The sequence below is a fragment of the Poeciliopsis prolifica genome, unplaced genomic scaffold (assembly GCF_027474105.1).
Source record: "Poeciliopsis prolifica strain line A6 unplaced genomic scaffold, Auburn_PproV2 SCAFFOLD028, whole genome shotgun sequence".
Taxonomy (NCBI): domain Eukaryota; kingdom Metazoa; phylum Chordata; class Actinopteri; order Cyprinodontiformes; family Poeciliidae; genus Poeciliopsis; species Poeciliopsis prolifica.
The window spans coordinates 3,898,256-3,920,089 of NW_026562403.1; the positions used below are offsets into that span (position 1 = coordinate 3,898,256).

A 21,834-nucleotide genomic window follows, 5' to 3' on the forward strand; every position below is an offset into this window, starting at 1 on the left:
TTTTTAAAAACATTTCAATAGAACTGAAATATTGTTTATAAAAATAAAAAGATTTACATTGAGACCAAATTTTCTGGTAGGCTAATAATAATACAAAAATATTGTACAGCTATTAAAAATGCCAGTGATTCTCAAGCCATTGCAACAATAAATAAATACATAAATATATATATATATATATATATATATATATATAAAGCTGCTCAACACCTCTGAAAAATAATATTAAAAGCCAACTATTTATGGAAGCAGAAGTTTAAATAAATAAAAAGGGACCAATTAAGAAACATAGCTGGTCAATGGCTGATCCCTCATGATCTGCTTAGAAGAATATTTCTGGCTCTTGGGCGCATTTTATTGAAGATGCATCTTAAATCCCAATACCTTTTACCCCTCTCTGTTTAGTTGTCAAATGTTTTTCTATCAAAATAAACACACGTCTCCTTTAAATCCATTTCAGTTACGTCACGAGATGAACGCGGAAGTTCTTAAGCTGGGACACTCAGATTTGTTTACATGTGATCTGGAATTTCGGTAAGTGTTACAGGAAGTATGAATGTGGAAAACGAAATGTTTTCAAACATTTAGTGGCAGGTTAGTTTTGACGCGATCCTCGCCTAAATCTCATTCAGTTCTTTTGCTAAATGGTGGTTAACTTTAGCCAGTTAGCTTCATAAACAGGCACTGAGAGTTTCGGTTTCCTAGGTATCATATCTTCCTGCTTTCCGAGAGTTTGCTGTAGTTAGACATGTTCGGGCTTTTCCTCAGCCTCAGTTGATTCCGTTGGATGTATTTTTTTAATATCAATATATATATATCTCTTAAACTTCAGCAAAGTTGATGTTAGAGCTTAGTGGAGCTCGTCGGCATGTTTCACCGCAACAAGATTCTCGCGCGGCGGGGAGCCTCCAATAATACGCCGTACCCTCCACCACGAGCCCCCTGGTATTCTGACTACCAACACGGAGAACCTGAAGCTGCTAACAGGTGAGCCCAATGGAGGTAAACGACGAACAGACTCACAGTGCAATTGTTTAATCAATGTTGTCTAAATCATCCAGTCAAGTTCCCATTTCCTTCAGTACCTGTGTTTGTCTATAGGTTACAGATGGCAAACGGATAGCTGCCCGTATTTAGCCTCGTTATGTTTGTATGTTTACCCATCACTTGTTCACAGTCTTCAAACAGGGGTCTTTACTAGCACACACATCCATCTATGGATGTGACTCACTGTCTGTGTGTTTGTCTTGATTTGCACCAGAGAGCCTAAAACAACCAACAAGACAAAAAAAAAAAGTGACACTTTCACTAATCCCTCTCATATACAGTATAAAAAAATTGATTACTTGCTTGATATTTTACCCTCTGAATAATAATTTAACCATTCTCTTTTTTTCAGCGTTCTGCAGTTGCCTCCTTATGTGTGGCAGCCTTCGCCGCCCACCTTTGTAGCTCTTCCTCCGGCCCCAGCTGGTGTAATCCACGGGCGCAAGTAAGTGTTCTTTGTTTGGAACCGAATGACCTCTGCCCAAGCTGACCTCTGCTTCTTGCAGGAGGCACCATGAGTACGGTGCTCATGCTGTGAAACGCCAACGCCTCAACCCGTCGCCGGCCTCCTCTCCAAGATGGATTCCTCATAATAACCTGAGAGTGGGAGAGCCCTCAATGTTCGCCCCGGTGGGGTTTGAACACTTACATTCCAGTCCGTCGATCACGGAGGTGCTCACCGAACCACAAAACCTAACGAGCCTTCAGGTCTTCGTCAAGGACAAGGTAGTCCTGATCTTTGTAAAGTCTGGAGATGTTGCCATTAAGAAATGATTAGTTTCAGTTAGTGTTGAATGTGTTTGTGCGACCAGCTGAGTGGTCAGATGGTGGAGCTGTTTGAGGCCTGCCAGCAACAAACTTCAGATCTGGACAGGAAGGAGGCGTGTCGAGCTCGGCTACAAGGAGACATCCGGAAACAATTTCCAGGTTTGGTACAAATGCATTTAAATGTCCTCTTACTTTGTCGTTGTCTTTTATTTTATTTTTTTTCATTACGTGTGTTTGTGTCAGGGTCGCGGCTGTACCTGACCGGATCTTCTATGAGTGGACTGGGTTGCCGGAGCAGCGATGCCGACCTCTGTCTTGTGATTACAGGAAATGTACGTTTGCATCAACCTTGCGTTGTTTGTTTTGATCCAAATGACAAATAATTTCCTGCTTCAGAGATGCCCCCATCCAATGGATGTCCTTCGTCAACTCCAAAAGGATTTCAGATCACTCTGTAAGGCAATATAATTTTACATTTTGTTCTAAAACCATCTTGTCTTTCTTCTGTAATCTTTTAATTTTACTGTATCTACTGTATTTCTTCAGTGCCTTGCCAAAATATTCACCCCACTTGAACTTTTTCAAATTTGATAAGGTTACATGCTCAAGACCTTCTGTGAGATTGACCATAAAGTATTGAATGGATCTGCTGTGGAATTCAAAATGTTTTACAAATAAAATATGAAATGTCTTCATTCTTGTATTCACTATTCCTAGTGATCCATCTATCAATCTGAGATATTTTAAATGTTAGTTTTGCATTAATGACCACTAGGAGGAGCTGTTCACCTAGTTTAAAGTTTTTTGAGGTTCTCAAAATCAGCATTTGTAAGTCTCATAACCTCTGTTTTGATGTATAGCATATTTGGCGAGGATTCAGCTGATTAAAGCTAAAGTTCCCATCCTCAAGTTCAAAGAGAGAAGCAGGTAGGAGCTGTAAGTTACTTGCTTGTGTTTGCGTCACGGTTTGATCCTGTATGAGTTTATGTCCATCCTAATCCTTCCCACCTTAGTTTTCTGGAGTTCGACCTGAATGTCAACAACACGGTGGGCATCAGAAACACATTCCTGCTGAGAACCTACGCTTATGGTGGGTGAAGTGGTCAGCCATGCCTTTTACCTGTAGCAGGCAATGTGACTGGGAAAGAGTCGCTTGGCTAACTGTGTCCATGTTGACCCCTTCAGCCGATGTCAGGGTTAGGCCCCTGGTCCTGGTGGTGAAGAAGTGGGCGCGGCATTACCACATCAACGACGCCAGCAAAGGAACGCTGAGCAGCTACACACTGGTGTTGATGGTGCTTCACTATCTCCAGAGTCAGTGCAGAAAAAGCCGACGTTTACTTTGTCTGTTCAGATGTAAGGCCTGTCTTAACTTCTACAACATCCTGTTTTCTCACCAGCTCTTGAACCACCTGTCCTTCCATCTTTTCAAAAGACTCAGCCTGTAAGTTTGAACTGCTTATTTGTCAGCTTTTGAGTCTAGTAAACTGAAATTAAGTCATATAAATGTATCTACATCAGTGGGTTATGGCTAGGTTTTAACTGTGACCCTCTTGTCCTGCGTCCTGATCTTTAGGAGTGTTTTGATCCATTCATGGACATAGACGAGGTTCCAGATGGACCCAAACACATCCGGGTCTTCACCTCAACGAACCAGTCGTCTCTGGGCGAGCTGCTGCTGGGCTTCCTCAGATACTACGCCACACGGTTCAGGTATCGGAGCTGAAGTGAGGCTCATGGACCCGTGCTCATTTTCTCGCTCCCGTTCCTCATCCTCATCTCTCCCTGCCAACTTTTTCCTCCCCTCTCGACTCTTCCGTCTGTCCTCACCTTCCTGCATCCTCCTCTCTGGTTTTATGTTTCTGGCTGAGGGGCAGCAGCAGGTGCGACCTTTGGCCTTATGCAGCACTAACATGACATACGTGATCCGTGTATTTGCAGAATGTGCCAAGCCAGGTTTGAAAAGTTGAACTAAAAACCTGCTGCATGACCACACATTGATTGATATTTATACAGGATCAGAACAAACCATATAATAATTTTCTGTAACCTCCTTTAAAGATGTACAAAAAAAGCAACTTTAAAATAAAAGTTCATACTGAAAGACTTGGAAAATCCTCCTTTAATTTGAGGGCATTCATTACTTTGCGTAAAGACCCAGTGTTAAAATAAAAAAAAATATTTTTGACGTCAGTAACATTGATGTTAGTACTTCACACACCCTCTGTTACCAGCAGGATGGTACTTGGTCTTTTCCTTTAACTTTTGCCATTATTCTCTCTCGATCAACCAGTCCTGCATCGTCTCTTCTGTTTTCTTTTCCTCAGCTTTCTACAGGATTTAGGTCGGAGCCCTACAGTCTAGGATTCTCATTAGAGAAGGTTCATTTTGTATCTAAGGAACTACTTCTGTGCTGATTTGTTTTTATCAGTTTTATTCTCATTTAACCAAAGCACAAAGCTCGAGTTAAAGTTATGCAGGCTTGCAATCCAGTGTTTGGCATGTGAACAAGGCCTCTTTGCTACACTTTTCTAACAGTGGGCGGTGGGAATTTTTATTTATTTTGAAATTTATTTTTTAAATAATTTTCTCCACATACTTGAGTCCTAAACTGGCCTTGTTTGTCACAGTTTCGGTTATTTTAAGCTTTTAAATTAATTGAGAATATATTTTCCGTACCCATTTCCTGACTCAACGAACATTTTCCTTACTCGAACAGCACATTCCCTTTTCTTTCCAACCTTTAAGAGTGGTTAAAAGAAAAAGACCTCTTTGTCCTTTCATATTCACACATAAAGTTATGGAGTCCAGAAACTCTGATCTGCTCAACATGTAGGCTGAATTTAACAAAATGGTTCAATAACATTTATTTTGTGAAAGCAAAAAGGCATTTCTTTCTTAACGTCAATTATTTTCCCTAATGGACAAGTTTACTCAAAGGCTGGGTTTTCAAGGCTTTTCAGTGTGAGATCATTCTGCTGAAATAGAAGATTAAGTATGGCGCATGGCACGTTTTTAATTTTTATGCAAGTGGAAGAAGCTCATGTGAACCGTCTGCAGAGCTTGTAGTCTGCTAACCGATGCTGGATGATGGCGACTGTGCCAGATCGGCTCTAACAGCTGCCGTGTTGTGATTTGATGTGTTGCAGTTGGGACAAGCAGGTGATCTCTGTGCGCCAGGCCACAACTTTGCCCAAGAGCAATTCTAAAGAGTGGAGAAACAAATTCATATGTGTGGAAGGTAAACATTTATATGGCCGCACCGTACTGCGGGCCTCACGACTACAGATGAATTTCAAACCTAACATTTTATTTCTGATGCTTTGCAGGCAAAAATGCAACTAAAGTTAAAATCCCCAAATTTCTAGGTCTTTTTGCTATGCAGACAGAACTGAACTCTAGAAACATTCTGCCAATTTTATGGTTGTTTATTTATTTATAGGTTAAACATTTCAATTAATTAGAATAACATCAAAAAGTAAATCTTATTGCAGCACTTTACTTTTTGTTTGTTTCAAAAGTAAAATTCTATTGTTTTATCCACATTTATCATACACAGAATCTCCTGGTTTCATATTTATAAGTGAAGAAAACCCAAAATTTGGTTTCTCAGAAATTACTGGATAACATTTGATCAAATGCTTTTCGGACACAGAAATCTTAAATTATGGCCTAAACAATCACGAAGAAGACTACTGACTTGACAGTTGTGAAGAAGAGCGACATGTCATGTCATTGCATAAAATGGCTATTTATAATGTAGTATCTAAGCAAATTAATAGAAAGTTATGTGGAGGAAAAACATTTGTTTTGCCTTAGATGAAAACTGAAATTAGTTTGGTTGGAATAAAGGAACCTTTAGATAATGATTTATTGCAATAAACCTATAGTTTAATAAATAGTCAAATAAAGAAAAGAGATTTATCGACATTTATGCATGTTACTTGTGTCTCTGAACATTATCAATTTCTTTTTTGTTGAAGTCCATTAAACTGCAGTATGACATTTTATTGTGTATTTTAATTACCAGGCATTTATGAATGGAATAAAAAAAATCTTGATTATTTAGATCAGTCAGAGCTGACTCAACAGAAACGAAGTGGCCCAGATTAGAAACATTGCAAAGAATCCAACATGTGTCTACTGAAGCATCAACATGAGATCTGTTTTTTATATGAAGAGCAAATCTTTCTGTTTCAGAGCCTTTTGAGGGGAGTAATGTTGCCAGAGCCGTCCATGAGAAGATTAAGTTTGATGCCATTAAAAAGTGCTTTTTTGAGGTAGACAACATTCATCAGGACTCCTTAAATTGTTTTCTGTTCTTAAACACGTCCCTGATCTTCTCTCCTCTGTCTCCATGCCTACGCAGTCGTACCGGATACTGAACGAGAGGAAGGACCTGGTCTCCATCCTGGCGTTGAGAGCCATCATCAATGAGGAGTTGGCGACAAGATGAGCTGACTGGCCTTTCGATGAAAAACATCGGAGTTGTACAGAGGAAAGTTTCAGCGGCTCAGACTCAGAGGAGAGGAGGACTGAATGCGGTTGAATGTTTTTGCCGCCACCTTTGTGCAATTTCTGATGGTACTGTTATCACTGCAAAAAGAAAATAGACATTGAGTGAAGGTAAACCAGAACACATCCAGTGGCTGAAAATGGAGAATCAGAGCAAGATACAATTTTTTTACATACATATAGCTGCTACTTTTTTGCTTTCCTGGATGCAAATGATATTTTCTCTCATTTAAGAAGGACTTAAGTGGAAGTGGCAGTATTTAGGTTTAACATTGTCTTCTCTTCTGAGCTTATCCTCTTTTTGCAGCTGTTCTCAACATCATCCTTCTGAAGACAATTAATTTGAATCTGCGTTATGCTGACGATTTCTATAACTTAATGATGTCGAAGCCTTTTTTTTTCTATTTTTATAAGTCAACGTTGACATCATGTTTTTTCTTTTCTCCTGCTGCATGAAGCTCTTCTCTGATGTTTGAGATAAAGCGACCACAAAGAGCTCATGATTGAAACTGTTCTCCTGGATTTTACAGTCGTTAAGATCGTCCCTCCTCGTGTCTTCTCTTCCAGCTGTCGTCACGGGTTTGAGTCTCAGATACTTTCTAGATTTATTTGGGAAAACACACCAGTTTACATTTTAAAGAATTTGAAAATATTTGTATTTTTTGCTGTTTGCTTTTCTTCTTGCTTTTGATTTCCATTTTTCTGGAAGTCAAAAGCAAAAGCACATGTGTGCGTGGTAGAGTTTTATTGTTTATTAAAAAAAAACAAAAAAAAAAAAACAAAGAATCTCCCAGGACATATAAATATTTTTTTGGTATCAACTAAAGCTATGCTAGTAGAAGTGCCAAAAACAATTTGATACATTTGTGTATTTCACCAACTACATGGATGATGATGCAAAGTTGCTCAGTCTGGTTTCCACAAAATGGGATGACTATATATAAAGACAAAATAAACAAATATATTATTACAGGGATAAGACAAAGTGTTTTTATTACCTTCTCAACCACAGCTCCAGACTGCATGGGGACATCTTAACAAAACCAGGCTACTACACACACAATTTAGAGATATTTATAGATAGAATTTGATGATGACCAGGTAATTTAATGGAAACATTGCAGCTATGCTAGCCTACAATGTGCCATGAAAATGTATTTTTCTACTTTTGGGCAACACTTAGACATTGTAGATCTTTAAATGCATGTTGATATCTGACAAATATAATGGTAAATGCACGAAACGGTTTCAGATGATTTGCATTTTTACAAGTCTCCCCAATCTAGCAGTTGTGGTAACTCTCAAAAATGTCTTATAGAATAGAATATAAATACCCTTTATTGTCCACAGAGGGGAACTTGACCGGCAATCAAAACATGTAGATTTCCTAACTGTCATAAGCTGATGTCCATATTTCTCCTCCAGGTTTTTCTTTTAAGGTACCAAGTTCATCGTTCCATCTGCTACAGGTCAGTCATGTTTTGTCTGAATATTTCAATATAAATGTAAGAGGAACCTTTATGTTCTCTTTGATCACCATTGGGTGATCAAAGTTTGGCTCTGATCACCCAAAGTGTTGATGTGCAAAGCACATCAACACTGCTCTTAATTTAGGCCAGAGGTGCTTTAGATATTTTTTGAAGTTCTTTTGTAATATCCTGGGGAAGTTGTGGACGCTCTCTTGGGGAGCTTGATAACCCAGCAACTCTCAACTGGATACTATAAGTATCAACTGGTCTAAATTCCAATAAAATGCACCAAAGTTTGTCACTGTAACTTGACAAAAGGTGAACAATTTAAAGAGTTATGAATACTTTTGCATGGTGTAGTAAAGGCTCTGAGAAAAGGTTATCTTATGAGTCATTGTGGAGTTAGTTCACGTAGTTAGTTGATTGTTTCTACCTATGGTGGTTTGACAGCTTATTAAGCCTAATTTTATGACTCCAGCATAGTGCCAGCAATGGTGGCAGATATGTTACAAAGCATGTGTCTGATTTTGAGAAGTGCCCCATCTCACCAGCAGCAAGGGGACCAGAGGTACAGTTTCAGCACAAGGCCTATTTATAACTTGGCAAACGGGGGTTTTAAATTTAAAGCTACATTACCTCTGTTGGCCATGAGCCACTGGACCTCACAAGGGTGCAGCGTCATAAAAGACTTCTTCCATCAGAAAATCTGGGACTTTGTTTCAGGCCACTTGCAGGTGTGCTTATATTATATTAACTAATTAATTACAGCCTTTCTTTATGTCTCCTTTGCCCCTCTCTTATCCACACTCCCCTGTTTTCATAGCCCACGCTATTTCTGTCCCTCCCTGAGTCAGAGACGAAGCTCACAATTTTGAATGACACTAACAGATAGGCCACCTCCCAATTCAGAGTAACTGTGGTCTAAAAGACACAAAAAAACAAACCTTAGAGGGCTTAAAGCAAAAAACCCAAAGAAAATTGCCAAAATGGAGGAATCTGAAAGTCTGGACTCTGAAATGACTGAGCTGCAGGAGTTTCAGGACGAAGCTCTCAGCCAGGATGATGAAGACGAAGTGGAAGAACTCCAGAACAGGTAGTTTTTCAGCCTGATTTACTTGCTGACAAACCTCACCAGTAGGTCACTTTGTTTTTTGTGTTGAGAGTTTTCTCCTATCTTTGCTGATGAAACACCAATGTTTTCAACTTTTTACACATTACCGACTTTTCCAAGGAAGAAAAATTTACAGAGCATTAAAACCTAAATACCCAAAGTCAGGTTCTCTTAATGATTTGGGGTGAGTCAGCAAAACTGACTCACCCCAATATTTCACCTTTCATTTATCATGCTTTGAATTGACCTTGCCTTGTCATAAATAATGGAAGACACTAGTATGTTGGGTGTATCTGAGAAAGCCAGGTATTTCTTCTCGAACATTACATGAATGACGTTTTGTGGACGTCACCTTACCGTAACCCAGCAAGGGGCGAGGTGTATTCATAGCCCAGGGGACAGCTCAGGGTGCAGGGTTTTTGGAGTATCACTCACTTTGGCAGCCTGCCTCTAGACATCTGACCCAACACGGCAGTTCTACAATGCTCGAGTAATCCTCTTAAGACGCAAAATTATGCGCTACCTAATTTTCACCTCATATTTGTCAAGCTGCAAGACATGAATTCAGGTCAGTGTTGTTCAAATGTGTTTTGATTTGATTCATTAGTTTGTTCTCTGCTCGGATTTCCAAGAGCAGAGCCAGAAAGATCTCCTCTTGCACTTAAATGGCACAAACAGCCTGCTCTCCTGCCTCTGACTCTTTCCGTTTCTCTCTTTTTCAAGTCTACGAGAAGTCATCCAGGACCAGTCCGTGAAGCCCAAACTCCAGTGCCTCATGGTGGACCCGTCGTTTTCCATGGTGACAGTTCAGAGTGAGGACAGTGGTATCGTTTGGGAGACGGCCTCCAGCCGTTGCTCTACACCCTGGGCATCAGAGGCGAGCTCCACGTCTGAGGCTTACAGCATGGAAGGCTCTGGAGGTGCAGGGAAGATCACCATTGTCTTTGATGAGGACAAAGTGGTCCGCAGGAGGACGAGGTCCGGGGGAAGAAGCAGCAGGTTGGGAGATTGGCTGAGCCGACCGGGTAGTTCAAGGTCAGCTTCGGCTTTGGGAGTAGAGAGACCGGAGATGGCAGAGGTTTCTCTCCCTAACATCAAAGAGGAGAAAACACCAACAGAGGAAGATTTGGAGGAGATAAAATCCAAAGATCAGCAGCTGTTCAGTTTGATATGTGAAGGATATGAGATTCTCAACATCAGAGTGCCGTCCAAACTTCCCACTGTGGATGAGGAGGAGACTACAGACCTGCAGGACAATTTGTCTTATCTAGACCAGACTCCAAAGATCAGGTCCAGAAACCAGCATGACTGGGCACATCACCGGGACCAGCTGGAAGCAGAGCAGACACCGGATCGTGCTGAGGTAAGTAGCTGAGATATTTTTATCTTCACTTTATTCATGCTGTAGATCTAAACATGAGGAAGTCTTCCTGGGTTTGAGTCATCTTAATCTCTCAATAGGCCTTAAAAGAAACTTCACAGCCATCGCAAGACAAACTGCTTGAATCCACAACGTCAGAGACAGACAGCATTGCTGACTTTGACTACATCGAAAAGTTCACCCTTTTGAATGTGGCGATACCTGGAGAGGAAGCTCCACAGCTACAGCAAGAGGAAGAGGAAGAGAAGTCGCCTGCAAAAGCCCAAACGAAGCAGCAAGAAACCTTAAAGGAGGCAACCGAGGACGGTGTCTCTGTATCAGAAGACTCTTTTGTGTTTGTCACAGATGCTGACATAGTTGGGGAACACCTGGATGAGGTCTTCTATGGAGAAGGACCTCCCATAGAGGCACTGAAGCAGAAGCAGGAAGGCATTGAAAGGATGAGATCAAGACGTGAGAGCCAGCGATCAATGATGGATGGTGGTTTGGTGTTGTTTGAAAGTGAAGAGACCACCCTTACTCCTATTTTTATCTCCCCTGGGCCCCCCAAGATCATTGACCCCATTCTCCTGGAGGAACCCACTGCCATGTCGTTCATGTACTCAGACCTCTATGAGGATGTTGTGGGGGAAAAGAGGAGTGATGAAGAGTACTCGGAGGCGGAGAGTGTGGCGTCTGAGAAATCCTACAAGAGGCGGCTGTCAGATTCAGATGAGGCGGATGGGTACCTGGAGAAGTTCAGGCTGAAAGATGAAACACCAGTGGTGGACGTTCAGTCAGAGTCATCAGAGGATAATGCTGGGGGGAGGATGATGTGGCCACAGAACAAGTTTGAAATGACAGGATGCTTAATCAGAGCAGCAAAAGATGAAGAAGAGGCAGAAATGATAAAAAGCGCTAAAGTGAAGACACAGAAGGGGTGTGAAATACTTCAAGAGAAAGAGGAACATCAAACAGAAACAGAAGGAAAACAATCATCATTGGTACTCCATGATGACGGTTTAGGGGAAATCCCAGAAGAGCCATGCCAGGAGTCTGAATCAGTGGATCAGAAGAAGAGTAAACAAGAGGAACAGGCAGCGGAGCCAAGCACAGAAAAATCTATCGAAACTCCCCAGATGGAGACAAAAGTGAGTGAAACCTCACAGGGCAGAGATGAGACAGTCACTGAGCAAAGTTTTACTGAAACAGAACCGCCATGTGAGCCACAAAGAGAGGCTGAAAACGTGTCAGGGCTTTCTGGGGTGACACCAGACACAACAGCATGCACTCTACCTGAGAGCAGAGACGATCCTCCAGCCAGCACTGAACCCACTGTACTGACAGAAACCACGGAAAGGAGTTTGTGTGAAGAAGGAGCCCCTGTTGTGTCAAAGACGGGGGCTGCTGATGAGAAATATCCACCTGAAGTAGCAGCTCAAGTGAAAGAAACTGGAGATGCAACACTCACCTCAACTGAACTCCTCACAGAATCAAAGGCACCCTCTGAAGTGTCTGTGCTTGAGGACAAAGAAGAGGTGTCTGCAGATGCGGCCCCTCTAGAAGTCATCACCGACTGCGACTGCGCAGTGCAAACAGTGGAGGAGGTGGTGGAGAAAGCAATGAATGACGAAGAGATCCAGACCCAAGTTAAGACTGATGTACAGGAGATCATAGAGGCAATACCACTTACTCCTGAGGCAGAAGACCATCTCAAGCCCCCAACAGAGGAATTTTCTGAGCAGAGTAAGCCTGCAGCTGTTGATCTGGAGTCGGGAGTTGAAACTGAGACTTCAGGGGAAATAACCCAACCTGCAAAGCCCAAAGAAACCAACAAACATCACCAGACGGAGCAAGAAAACACAACTGACTGTGAACCAGACAACCTGCAACAAACAGCAGAATCCACAACCAGATTGTCCGGAGAGGACTTAGGGACCCGTGTGCAGGACGTAGTGAATATAGGTGATGAGTTAATCCTCCTTGTTCCCAAAGGACAGGCTGTGGAGATGGACATACAGATTGATCAGTGGTCAGAGGACATTATTAAAGACACAGTTTCTACTCCTGAACCTGACATCTCATCTGAAGTTCAGGCACCGGAGCCTCAAGTCCAGAAAGAACCAATAGTCGCAGAAATAGAAGAAGAACTTTCCAGTCATGAGTTGGACTTGAAGCCTCTAACACCTGCACCTGAAGAAGAAGCCTGCACTGAGGACCTGGAGACTCAAGAGGACAAACCCACCTTCTCTCTGCTGAGAAGCTTCACTCCTCAGGAGGATTTATCTGAGCTGTGTGGAGACGGTGTACCTGCAGAAGAATCAGAACCAAAAACTGATCTACAGGAGGCGGAGGACGAACCAGAAACAAACCTTCCCAAAGAGGAAGCAGAGCCTTGTCTTGATCTGCACAGTGAAGATGCAGAACAAAGTAAGGAGGAAAGTGACACAGTTGTTGTTGAAAGTACGGAAGAAGCGGTGGATGACCTGGGATATGAAGTGATTAGTGAGGAAGACGCAAAAGCTATTCTTGAACCTGCGAACCAGAGGGAGGAGGAAGTTGAAGATGATGAGTCCCATCAGAGACCTGAGGAGAAGATGGAGATGGAGGTAGAGAAGGACGAGCTCAATGAGGCAGATTATGAAATCATTGATGCAGAGGAGGAGAGTCAGGCCCGCCTGGCTGCGGAGCTGCAGGGCATGGACTGGTTCTGTCACACCTGTGGATGTCTGCTACCAGAGGATCAGTGCAGGTCTGCAGAGCATCTCGACCACCTGGTCTGCTCAGTGGAAAAGGCCTATGAGGATGTCAAGGTCAGTGAAAGGGGTTCAACCTCGGATATGAAGTTATTTCGGGTTAGATTTCCATTTTTCTACTTTTTGACTGCAAGAAGACAAAAGACGGGAAGTGTCCAGATTACTTCAGATGTCCTTCATTAACATGAATCCATGCAGTACAATAAAGAATAACTATGAATCAAACTGGCAAATCAAAACTCAAAGTTTAACAGCTCATATCTCACATATCAGAGTGTTTTGCCCAAAGACAAATATTAGGCTTAATAATTTTGAATTACAGTTTCTCCACTGACTCAACTGTTAGCTGATCATATTTGTATCCAATAAAATGAGGGTTCACACTAAAAGTTCCTGAACATTTTTAATTGTAAATTAAAGACAAAGTATTTTGGAAATAAGGAAATGTATTGTGATTTATTGTCATACAGTAATATAAAAAGGCTATTACGTAATCTTTTTTATGCGCAGGCATGTGACTCTTTTACAATAACCAGAACACTGAAGTTCTCCTGAGTTGTTTTGTTTCATCAATGTTTGTCCTCATCCATCAGTCCTCGACACACGGCTTTCCCAGGATTTGCCTTGTGTTAAACTCCAATTGACTTAGTTTAAAACATGTAAAACTATAGCTAATACAAGCAAATTAGATCAATGCAAGCAAATGATAATGATTGGTGGGGTTAACATTTCTTTTTACAACCTTCGACTATTTGAAAAGGTCACGCATTTCTGGTGGAGGTTCTCGCTATGGTGTTTAGTCTTCTTGTTTTCACAGAATCCCACAAAAAATGTTTTTTTTTCCCCCTGTGGGTGTCAGCTCTGTACAATTTGCTCTTTATTTAAAAATGAATGTGGCCCATTGAAGGAGTCGTCCTCTTGATTGTGGGTTTGATTCCCATTTCCTCTTCTTCAACATGACAAAAGCGCCTCAGGGCAAGGCACTTAGCACCCAGACTGCCTGCCAGTCTGTGCATTTGTGAGTGGGCATGTCAACGCAGCTCCACTGCTTGGGTACTTTTAGTGGTTAGCATATTAGCTCTTTCTATCAATGTATAGTTAAAACAGTTATCCGGGCACTTTAAAGTCACAACTGGAGACTGAGTTCAGCAAAAAAAAAAAAAAAAACAAGCTCTCTTCTGATTGGTCCGTTTGAACAGCTGCTATTCAATCAGTTCAAGGTGTTTTGTATTGTAAAATGGAAAGTCAACAGGCACGCAGAGAGTGGTTGAGTTTTATGTACAATTTAGATGATTTTGCACAGGAAGTGAAATGTATTTTCGTTCATTGTACAAAGGCTTTTTCAGGTGTTTGTTGTGCAACGCTACAATATAAGAGGCCTTTTTGCTTTCTGACGAGCTGAAATCAAACAGCAGTTTATCACACATTTCCTTTACTTTATTGCAACATGTGTCAGTGATGTGCACATTAGCAGGGCTACGTTTGGGTCATCATCACATAATTCACAAGGCTTAAGTTACTCAGATACAAGTCGTCCACTGACCCCGTTTGACTCTCAGGAAGAGTTCAGACTGCAGCCAGCACATTGACTTGTTATGATGCAAAGCTCCACTTTGATGGATGAAAAGGCTCAGTGTGACATTAGGAAGCAGAGACTGACATGCGATCTGTTCACACACTCTCTGTTTTCTGTCTCATGGTCAGCAAGGCGTCACAAAGAAATGTCTGCATTTATGACTGCACCAGAGAAAAGGATTTTGCGTGTAACTGGGAATCCGCGAAAGATTCGACTTTGCAAAACAGCCCCACGAAACGTGACTCTGCAATCAGCAGGTTCCAATTGCATCCCTGCTGTATTTCATGGTGTAATTGAGAGGAAATGAAAGAAAAGGAAGCTGAGAGCAAACGTGTAATTTCCAGATGATATTTGAGCCGGGCTGGGTGTTTATGTGACGCTGTATTTATGTAAAACCCTGACAGCTTGACAGCGACCGAGGAAAAGATCAAAGCTGCAACGCAGCGGAAAGAAGTGCAGGCCATTCAGACCCTCCACATAGCAGAAAACCGATCCAGACAAGTTAACCAAAACAACTCGGCAAATCTGAATCCGGGCCAGTTTTCTGAGGCCAGAACGGACTCTCCCCTCCCAGGCCTCTTAACACAGGCAGAGAAAGCAGGCTCACTCATTCAGTGGACGCCTGCTGGTGAGGCGGTCAGGGAGTGATCAGTGTCCGGAGCTTGACCTCATTAAATGTGAACTGCCTGGTTTCGAGAGGTGAAGGGGATTCCCGCCGCCTCTGCCCCACCCCGACGAATCAACTTAACGCTAACAGATGAGGAAGAAAGCTGAAACACTGGGAACGGGTTCAGTCCAGGGAGGGAGCGCCGTTCGACAGTTTCTATACCCCTACCATTGGGATTTCATGTGACAACAAACACAAATAAAGATTGGAATTCAGAGCCTCTTTTTTGGGTTTTGTGGTACATCTCTATCAGATTTACTGGCATAAAGACAGAATGTTTTGCTGATTCTTCTTCACAATAAATTTCAGACAGATTGGAGGCAAAGCATCTGGGAACATCGTACTTGCTTGTCGTTGAACCACCTGAAGATGCTCTTTTAGCTGAGGCTGTAATTTTGTGTCATTTTCCTGGTGGAAGTCGAACCTCATCCCTCCATCTAAAGCCTCTGTCGGGTTTTGTTTCATGTCGGCTCGCATTTGCACCTTTCTTCTTCCTCTCACTGGCTTCTTTGTTTCTGGTTATGAAAGACACAATGCTGGCTCCACATGTTTCATGGTGTGGAAGGTGACATGCAGTGTTACTTTCCCACCACGCGGTGGTTTTATTTGGGCCAATTTTGGCCCAAATAAAATTCGGTCTCATCTAACCAAAACATATTCTTGTAAGGTTGCTATGTTTTTCTACATTATTTATGGCAAAGCTGAAATTTGACTTGTCCGGGTTTCCTTCTTGCCCCTCTTCCAAAAGATGAGATTTGCGGAGGGTGTTACTAAAACTTGTCTTATAAACAGATTACTTAATATGTGATTCTCTGCAGCTCCCCCAGAGTCACGATGGGGATTTTTACTGCTTTGTCAGGTTTACCTTGTCTTGGTAGATTTGCACGACTTTGCTTTGATTCCTCACATTAAATCCCAATATTAAAACGCATTCTGTCTTATTACAATAAGACAAAATGTGAAAGATAGTGGGGTTGGAAGACTTTTGTAGAGCACAGCAAAATATGGGTATGAATAGGACATAGAGCCTCTATATATTGTGCATATAATCTTGATTGTTCTTTTATGTGACATTCACTACGACTCCGCACCTACCGTATTATTCTCTTAGGTACAGAATATGTTTGATCTTGTCCGACAGGAGACTTTGGGTAGCTGGATCTCAGAGCTTCAAGCCAGATCAGAGAACATCGAGGACCTGGTGTCCGAGCTGGAGCTGGCCTACAACTCTGTAGAGGTACGGTGGTTTTAGCAGCTGGTCGCCATGCGAGCCAGTGGAATCCAAACACGCTCTTTGTTTCTCTTTGTCTCGAATCTCCTGTTGTCCAGGACCAGTTCACGGAGAGCGAGGCAGCCATGCGGGCGCAGAACGAGGAGATGATGGCTCTGGTGATGGAGCAGTACAACAGCATGTCCGTCAGCACGGAGGAGGAGAAGAAAGCCAAGCTGGAGCAGCTCTATGACAAGATCGTCTCCTACCAGGAGAACATCGACTCGGCCAAAACCACTCTGGAGACCACGGCCAGGGAGGCTGAGACGGACGCCAGAGTAAGTCCTGGAATCTCGCTTGACTGGATTTATCGGTTTGGTCAATGATTCAAACGTTGTAACAAAGATCTTTCATCTTTTCTGCCACCAGTCGCCAGAAGACATTCACACAAGGTATTTACACTGTTTCTTGCTCTGCACATGCAAAGCTGTGATCCTCATACTTGAGGTATGAACCAAGTGTTGGGCAAAAGTCTTGATCAATCCGTTTTGTTGTGCCTCCAAGTAGATAGAAATTCTTGATTTTTTTTTGCATTTTAGCTTTTTGAATTAATTGTAAGATCCTTGTGAAAAAAGAAAAAAAAAAGAAGCTGCACAGAGGACTGCAAGCCTCCCAACTTTCAAGGCTTGTTCAGTTCCACAAGACACATTGTTTACTGATTGATTTCCTCTGACATTTGCACCATTCAGACACCTATATAACTTTTAAATTAAATATTTAGGCACTTTTTTTTTGCACCATTTTGTCTGAGGGGACTTATTTCCCTCCTGTTTTGTCGAATCAATGAAAGATAACATGGATAGATGTATAATAACATTTTAGCACCAAAGGGTGATTCCCAAAGAGCTACTAGCTGAGAGCTTCCTTCTCTCAGCTCCTCTATTAAACCTTTGCAGATTTTCTTTTTTGATAAACTCTAAAAGACCCAGAGATCCCACAATAAAATCAATTTAACAGACTACGAAATGTCTGGCTCTCTGAAACTAAACACAAACTGACTCCAAACATTTGTACCAACAGACTCCGAACTGCTCTGGACTCCGCCTTGACGCTGGAGCTGGGTCCTAAGGGACTGCTGGTGTTCGAGGATTACACCAAGACCAACTCCTCAAGCTCAAACCTCGCACAGCGCAAAGGGATTCCAGGTAGCTTCTGCTTTAACTCTCCCTCTCTCTGCACATGTATCTTCTGCATGTGTCTGCCTGTGCTGCATTTGTTCCAGTTACTGATGGTGTGATTCCCTCAGTGCCCCAGAGGCCCACCCTGCAGCCCCAGGAGCGCGGCTCAGCCTCCGGCAGCAGCGTCACCGTTTACTGGAAGGTCAGTCCAGGAGACATCATAGACTGCTTTCAGGTGTACTGCGTGGAGGATCCACAAGGAGGTGAGAACAGGCAGTTAAGTGGCAAAGTTTTTTATTTTCACTTTTTAAAAATTTTATATAAACTTCCATTGGTGGATTTTACTGCTTCCAGCTGTGTCAGAGGAATATCGCGTGACGGTGAAGGAGAGCTATTGCGTTCTGGAGGACTTGGAGCCTGACAGGAAGTACAAGGTGTGGGTGATGGCCGTCAACTACACAGGCTGCTCTCTGCCCAGTGACAGACTCATCTTCAGAACAGGTCAGCACACATCTTGGAAGTTTCATTTTCTTTTCATTTGGGCGGATAGAACTGCAGGATCTTTCTGTTTTAAATCTCTTATTTTTCCGCCGGAAAGAGCTTGAATTTTATACCCAGTGTTCAAATGTGATTTCAAGCCTTCCTGCTGTTGTTTCTGGCAGCGCCGTCCGTGCCAGTGATCGACACAGAGCGCAGCAGTGTCATGTGGGACTCCGCCACGCTCAGGTGGAGCTCAACTAATTCGACCCCGGGACTGAGTTACACTTTGGAGTACTGCCGACAGTATGAACTGGAGGGAGAGGGACTCAGGTGGGGGTCTCCTGCTGGGAATGACACACATCTTCAAACAGTTCATTTCTGGTGCCCATCATCGGGTATAGGACCAAAATATTGTTGTTCCTCAAACATTTTGACAAATTACCACCACAAACTTTCATGTAATTCATTGGGAATTTATCTCAGGGACTAACACAAAGTGGAAAGAAAATGATATGGAAATAAATCAAATAAAAATCTGGGGAGGGGAGGAGGGCAATTCTGCGAATCCTGAAACCTTTCCATAGTCAACCTGGCTGAATGCTCACAGTGGTTATTCATATTTCAGATGACTCTCAGCATCTGAAATATTGAATGGTTGTAACCCAACAAAAAGTGGAAAATTTTAGGAGGTGTGAATACATTTGCAAGGCGCTGTACCTTCACAGTGCATTTTGTTTCTGTTCCATTTGATCATACAGAACATACATGTCACAAGCGATGCATGTGTGTGTATGTGTGTGTGTTTTCAGGTCGATTACGGGAATCGAAGGCTGTGAGCAGACGGTCGTTCTGCAGCCGAATGAGAACTACCTGTTTTACATCAAAGCTGTGAACCAGGCTGGTGCCAGTGAGCAGAGTGAGGCTGCACTCGTTTCCACTAAAGGTACAAAAACCTTTAAATCTCTTTTTTTTATCTGTGGCTGTTTAATTTCCATGCATTTTTGCTCACATCTGTCTTTGCTTTTAGGGACCAGATTCCAGCTGCTGAAGTCCTCTGCTCACCCGTCTCTGAAGCTGTCGGATGATCACACCACGCTGCAGTACTCCCAGGAAGCTCACCACGCCACAAACAAGGAGTACGCTTAACCCAGAAATAATGAGGTCATTTAGGGGTGATTCAGCGATTTGATTCAGCTGTGTTGGACCGGGGAGACATCCAAGAGTAGCAGGACACCGGCCCTCGAGGACCAGGATTGATTGACCACCCCTGCAGTAGGGACATTTTCATGTAGCCACGGTTTGCTTGTTTCCAGGTGTCCATCCATCCTGGGTGAGTTGCTGCCTTCACGAGGGATCTACTACTGGGAGACACTGGTGTCAGAAAGTCCAGCTTACAGGCTTGGAGTGACGTGCAGTGCAGACAATCTGAAGAGCTCACTCGGGGACAACAGCTCCTCATGGTGCTTGCAGTGCAGTCCTGGACCGTCAGGGTGCGCAAAGGAAAATCATTATTCGTCGTGAAAGAACTTATTTGTCATGATTTAAGTCTAAAGTCTGTCTACTCCTCTTTCTGTCCAGCTGTAGGTATCAGTTACTCCACAGCGACGTTCAGTCCTCCGTGTTTGTCACTGAGAGTCCTGAGCGAGTGGGAACCCTCCTGGATCACCAGCTGGGACGTCTGTCTTTCTACAACGCCCGCAGCGGCCAGTTGTTGGGTTCCTTCCCGCAGCGCTGCGGCCAGCCCTGCCACCCTGCTCTGGCCCTGGAGCAGCCAGGCAGCTTGCAGGTCTGCATGGTGCCGGAAATACCGGAGTTTACAAAGGACAGCTTGCTCTGACACTCGCCTCGCTCACTGTAAGGTTTACAAAGAACACTGGACATTTATTGGTTTTATATGATCTGTTTGTAATGATTCAAAATGACCACTGCTGGAGAATAGTAACCTGATTTTAAATGTGTTTTTTTTTCTAAAACGCAGCGATCACAACTGATTTCTTAGAAGCAAACTAAATGAAATGTGTCAGTGTATCTATCTTATAGCAGAAGTTATGAACCTCCCCTTCGCACTCGACTGTGACCGCAGTGTGACATAATATCAGCCAGAACATGCCGCCCGCTGTTTTAAATAAGCTTCAAACTTCTGTGGTGAGATAGTTACGGGTCAGTGTCATGATGACAAACTACCTGGGTTTGCGTGGTGCATGGAGCAGCAGTGGTGGTTTGTCCATGAAGTGTAACCCAGACACCCCTAAACGTCCTGAGCAACTGAGTTTGGAAAGGCGAGGTTGTCACACCAGCCGAATGGTGATGACTCAGCTGCAAAATATAAAAACAAACCAAAAAAAAACACACAACAGAATGACTCCAAACTGCTCAAGTGAAGAATTCATACTCTGAAAAACAAAACACTAAACACTCTCCCTGTTCTCACTGTTCTTGCACAAAGAGATCAACATGTGCAATATGTGAAATTGGGAGGCGCACACCTCCAAATTTCACATACTGTTTGACAAAGTTCATGGGGATGAAGTTTATACTCAAAATGTTTCTCTTGCTCCTAAAGCCAATGACTGAGGATGAGGAAGAGGAAGAAAACATTATGACTGTCGTTCCCTCCTGACACATTATCACCAAAGTGATGGTGGAGGCGCAGAAACCTTCCAATGTCATTAAATTTAGTGAAGCTGTTACAACTGTAGTCAAATAGTCTCAGACATTGGAGAATGTCAGTGAGGGTGACCTAAGTTTCCAGATTATTTTGTTTTTTCAAGAGACAATAGAAATGCTGTGGTAATTTTGTAATGACTCCTCCATGTTTGAGTTTTGTACCGTTTTAAAACTCTTTTATGTTTTTCTACATGTTACATGATCTGGTGGGCATGTTGTTGAATCAAACATGGTTTGCATTTTGTGTATGTAGTTCAGGGCTTTTCTTCTCATAGTACGACTGCAGGTTTATACTTCCAAGCTGATAGTTGCACCTTTCAAACTGTTTCATACTGTGAAGTTTTTTGTTGTGGTTCTTTGTTTGTTTTTTGTAAATAGCCTTTTCAAAACAGAAGTGATCTCTCGTCAGCGTTATGTGTTACTGAAACTCTTGTTTTTCTTATTTTGTACAATAACTTCCTTTTCTGAAAAGTCTGAATATTTTCCATCGAAAAATAGTTTTGTTGGTTTAACATCATTTCAGCGCTAGAGGGCCGCAGCACGCCGTCTGCTGTAACGTTTTCCTGTACATTTTCCCTAGAAATAAAACAAGACCTGACTTCACTCTAAAGCAGTACGATGAAAAGGACTCGCACATTTGTAGAAACACTTCTGCTCACTGAACTGTTTCGCTCATTCAAACTTCTTTGTTAAAAATAAAAAGGCTTTTTGAAGCCAACATCTCCCACTGTTGTACTTTCCCAGAGGACACATCGTTCAGTTCTTTTGCAGCCTCTGCCCCCCTTTTCCGAGAGGGTAGAGGAAGTGGGACAGAGGAAGCCACACACATGCAACCTATCAGAGACACTTAGTGGCCTCAGCTTCGGGAGTTGGACTGCTCTGCTGCCTGACTTTTTTGAAATGATGCTCTCTGCCTTCCTGTCGGTGACTGGCTCAGAGAGATTTCTGCTGGCAGAGATGAAGTAAAAATTTATGTTTTGTAACAGGGAACGGTTTTAGTTCCATTTTCTAGTTTTTTTCTAAGAAAAGA

General features: G+C 42.6%; 2 protein-coding genes across 3 annotated transcripts; both read left to right on the forward strand.

Annotated features, from left to right (window-relative positions):
* Positions 1–466: 466 nt before the first annotated feature.
* On the forward strand, positions 467–7,324 carry tent2 (terminal nucleotidyltransferase 2). Its single transcript, XM_055048884.1, has 15 exons — positions 467–534; positions 833–987; positions 1,400–1,492; positions 1,554–1,773; positions 1,860–1,974; positions 2,059–2,147; positions 2,212–2,269; positions 2,676–2,742; positions 2,829–2,905; positions 3,001–3,129; positions 3,216–3,259; positions 3,392–3,528; positions 4,965–5,056; positions 6,016–6,095; positions 6,185–7,324. The coding sequence occupies exons 2-15, from the start codon at positions 869–871 to the stop codon at positions 6,269–6,271; spliced, it is 1,407 nt and encodes a 468-aa protein (XP_054904859.1). The 5' UTR covers positions 467–534; positions 833–868; the 3' UTR covers positions 6,272–7,324.
* Positions 7,325–8,230: 906 nt separating this feature from the next.
* Positions 8,231–21,528, forward strand: cmya5 (cardiomyopathy associated 5). 2 transcript variants are annotated; one of them, XM_055048882.1, is made up of 14 exons: positions 8,231–8,892; positions 9,634–10,273; positions 10,372–13,083; positions 16,411–16,506; positions 16,599–16,817; positions 16,909–16,931; positions 17,560–17,684; positions 17,786–17,920; positions 18,012–18,158; positions 18,320–18,467; positions 18,947–19,080; positions 19,165–19,273; positions 19,451–19,627; positions 19,716–21,528. In XM_055048882.1, the coding sequence occupies exons 1-14, from the start codon at positions 8,786–8,788 to the stop codon at positions 19,972–19,974; spliced, it is 5,031 nt and encodes a 1,676-aa protein (XP_054904857.1). In that variant the 5' UTR covers positions 8,231–8,785; the 3' UTR covers positions 19,975–21,528. The 2 variants fall into 2 exon arrangements, with proteins under 2 accessions (XP_054904857.1, XP_054904858.1); XM_055048883.1 differs by lacking the exon at positions 8,231–8,892 and adding an exon at positions 9,316–9,478.
* The last annotated feature ends 306 nt before the right edge of the window (positions 21,529–21,834 follow it).

Bases quoted from the DNA above. Each gene is read 5' to 3' on its own strand.
- tent2 (XM_055048884.1), top strand. From the start codon at position 869: ATGTTTCACCGCAACAAGATTCTCGCGCGGCGGGGAGCCTCCAATAAT. The intron at 1,493-1,553 runs GTAAGTGTTCTT...TGCTTCTTGCAG, and splicing joins GGTGTAATCCACGGGCGCAA to GAGGCACCATGAGTACGGTG. The intron at 2,270-2,675 runs GTAAGGCAATAT...TTTGATGTATAG, and splicing joins AAAGGATTTCAGATCACTCT to CATATTTGGCGAGGATTCAG.
- cmya5 (XM_055048882.1), top strand. From the start codon at position 8,786: ATGGAGGAATCTGAAAGTCTGGACTCTGAAATGACTGAGCTGCAGGAG. The intron at 18,468-18,946 runs GTGGGGGTCTCC...GTGTGTTTTCAG, and splicing joins CTGGAGGGAGAGGGACTCAG to GTCGATTACGGGAATCGAAG. The intron at 19,274-19,450 runs GTACGCTTAACC...GCTTGTTTCCAG, and splicing joins CACCACGCCACAAACAAGGA to GTGTCCATCCATCCTGGGTG.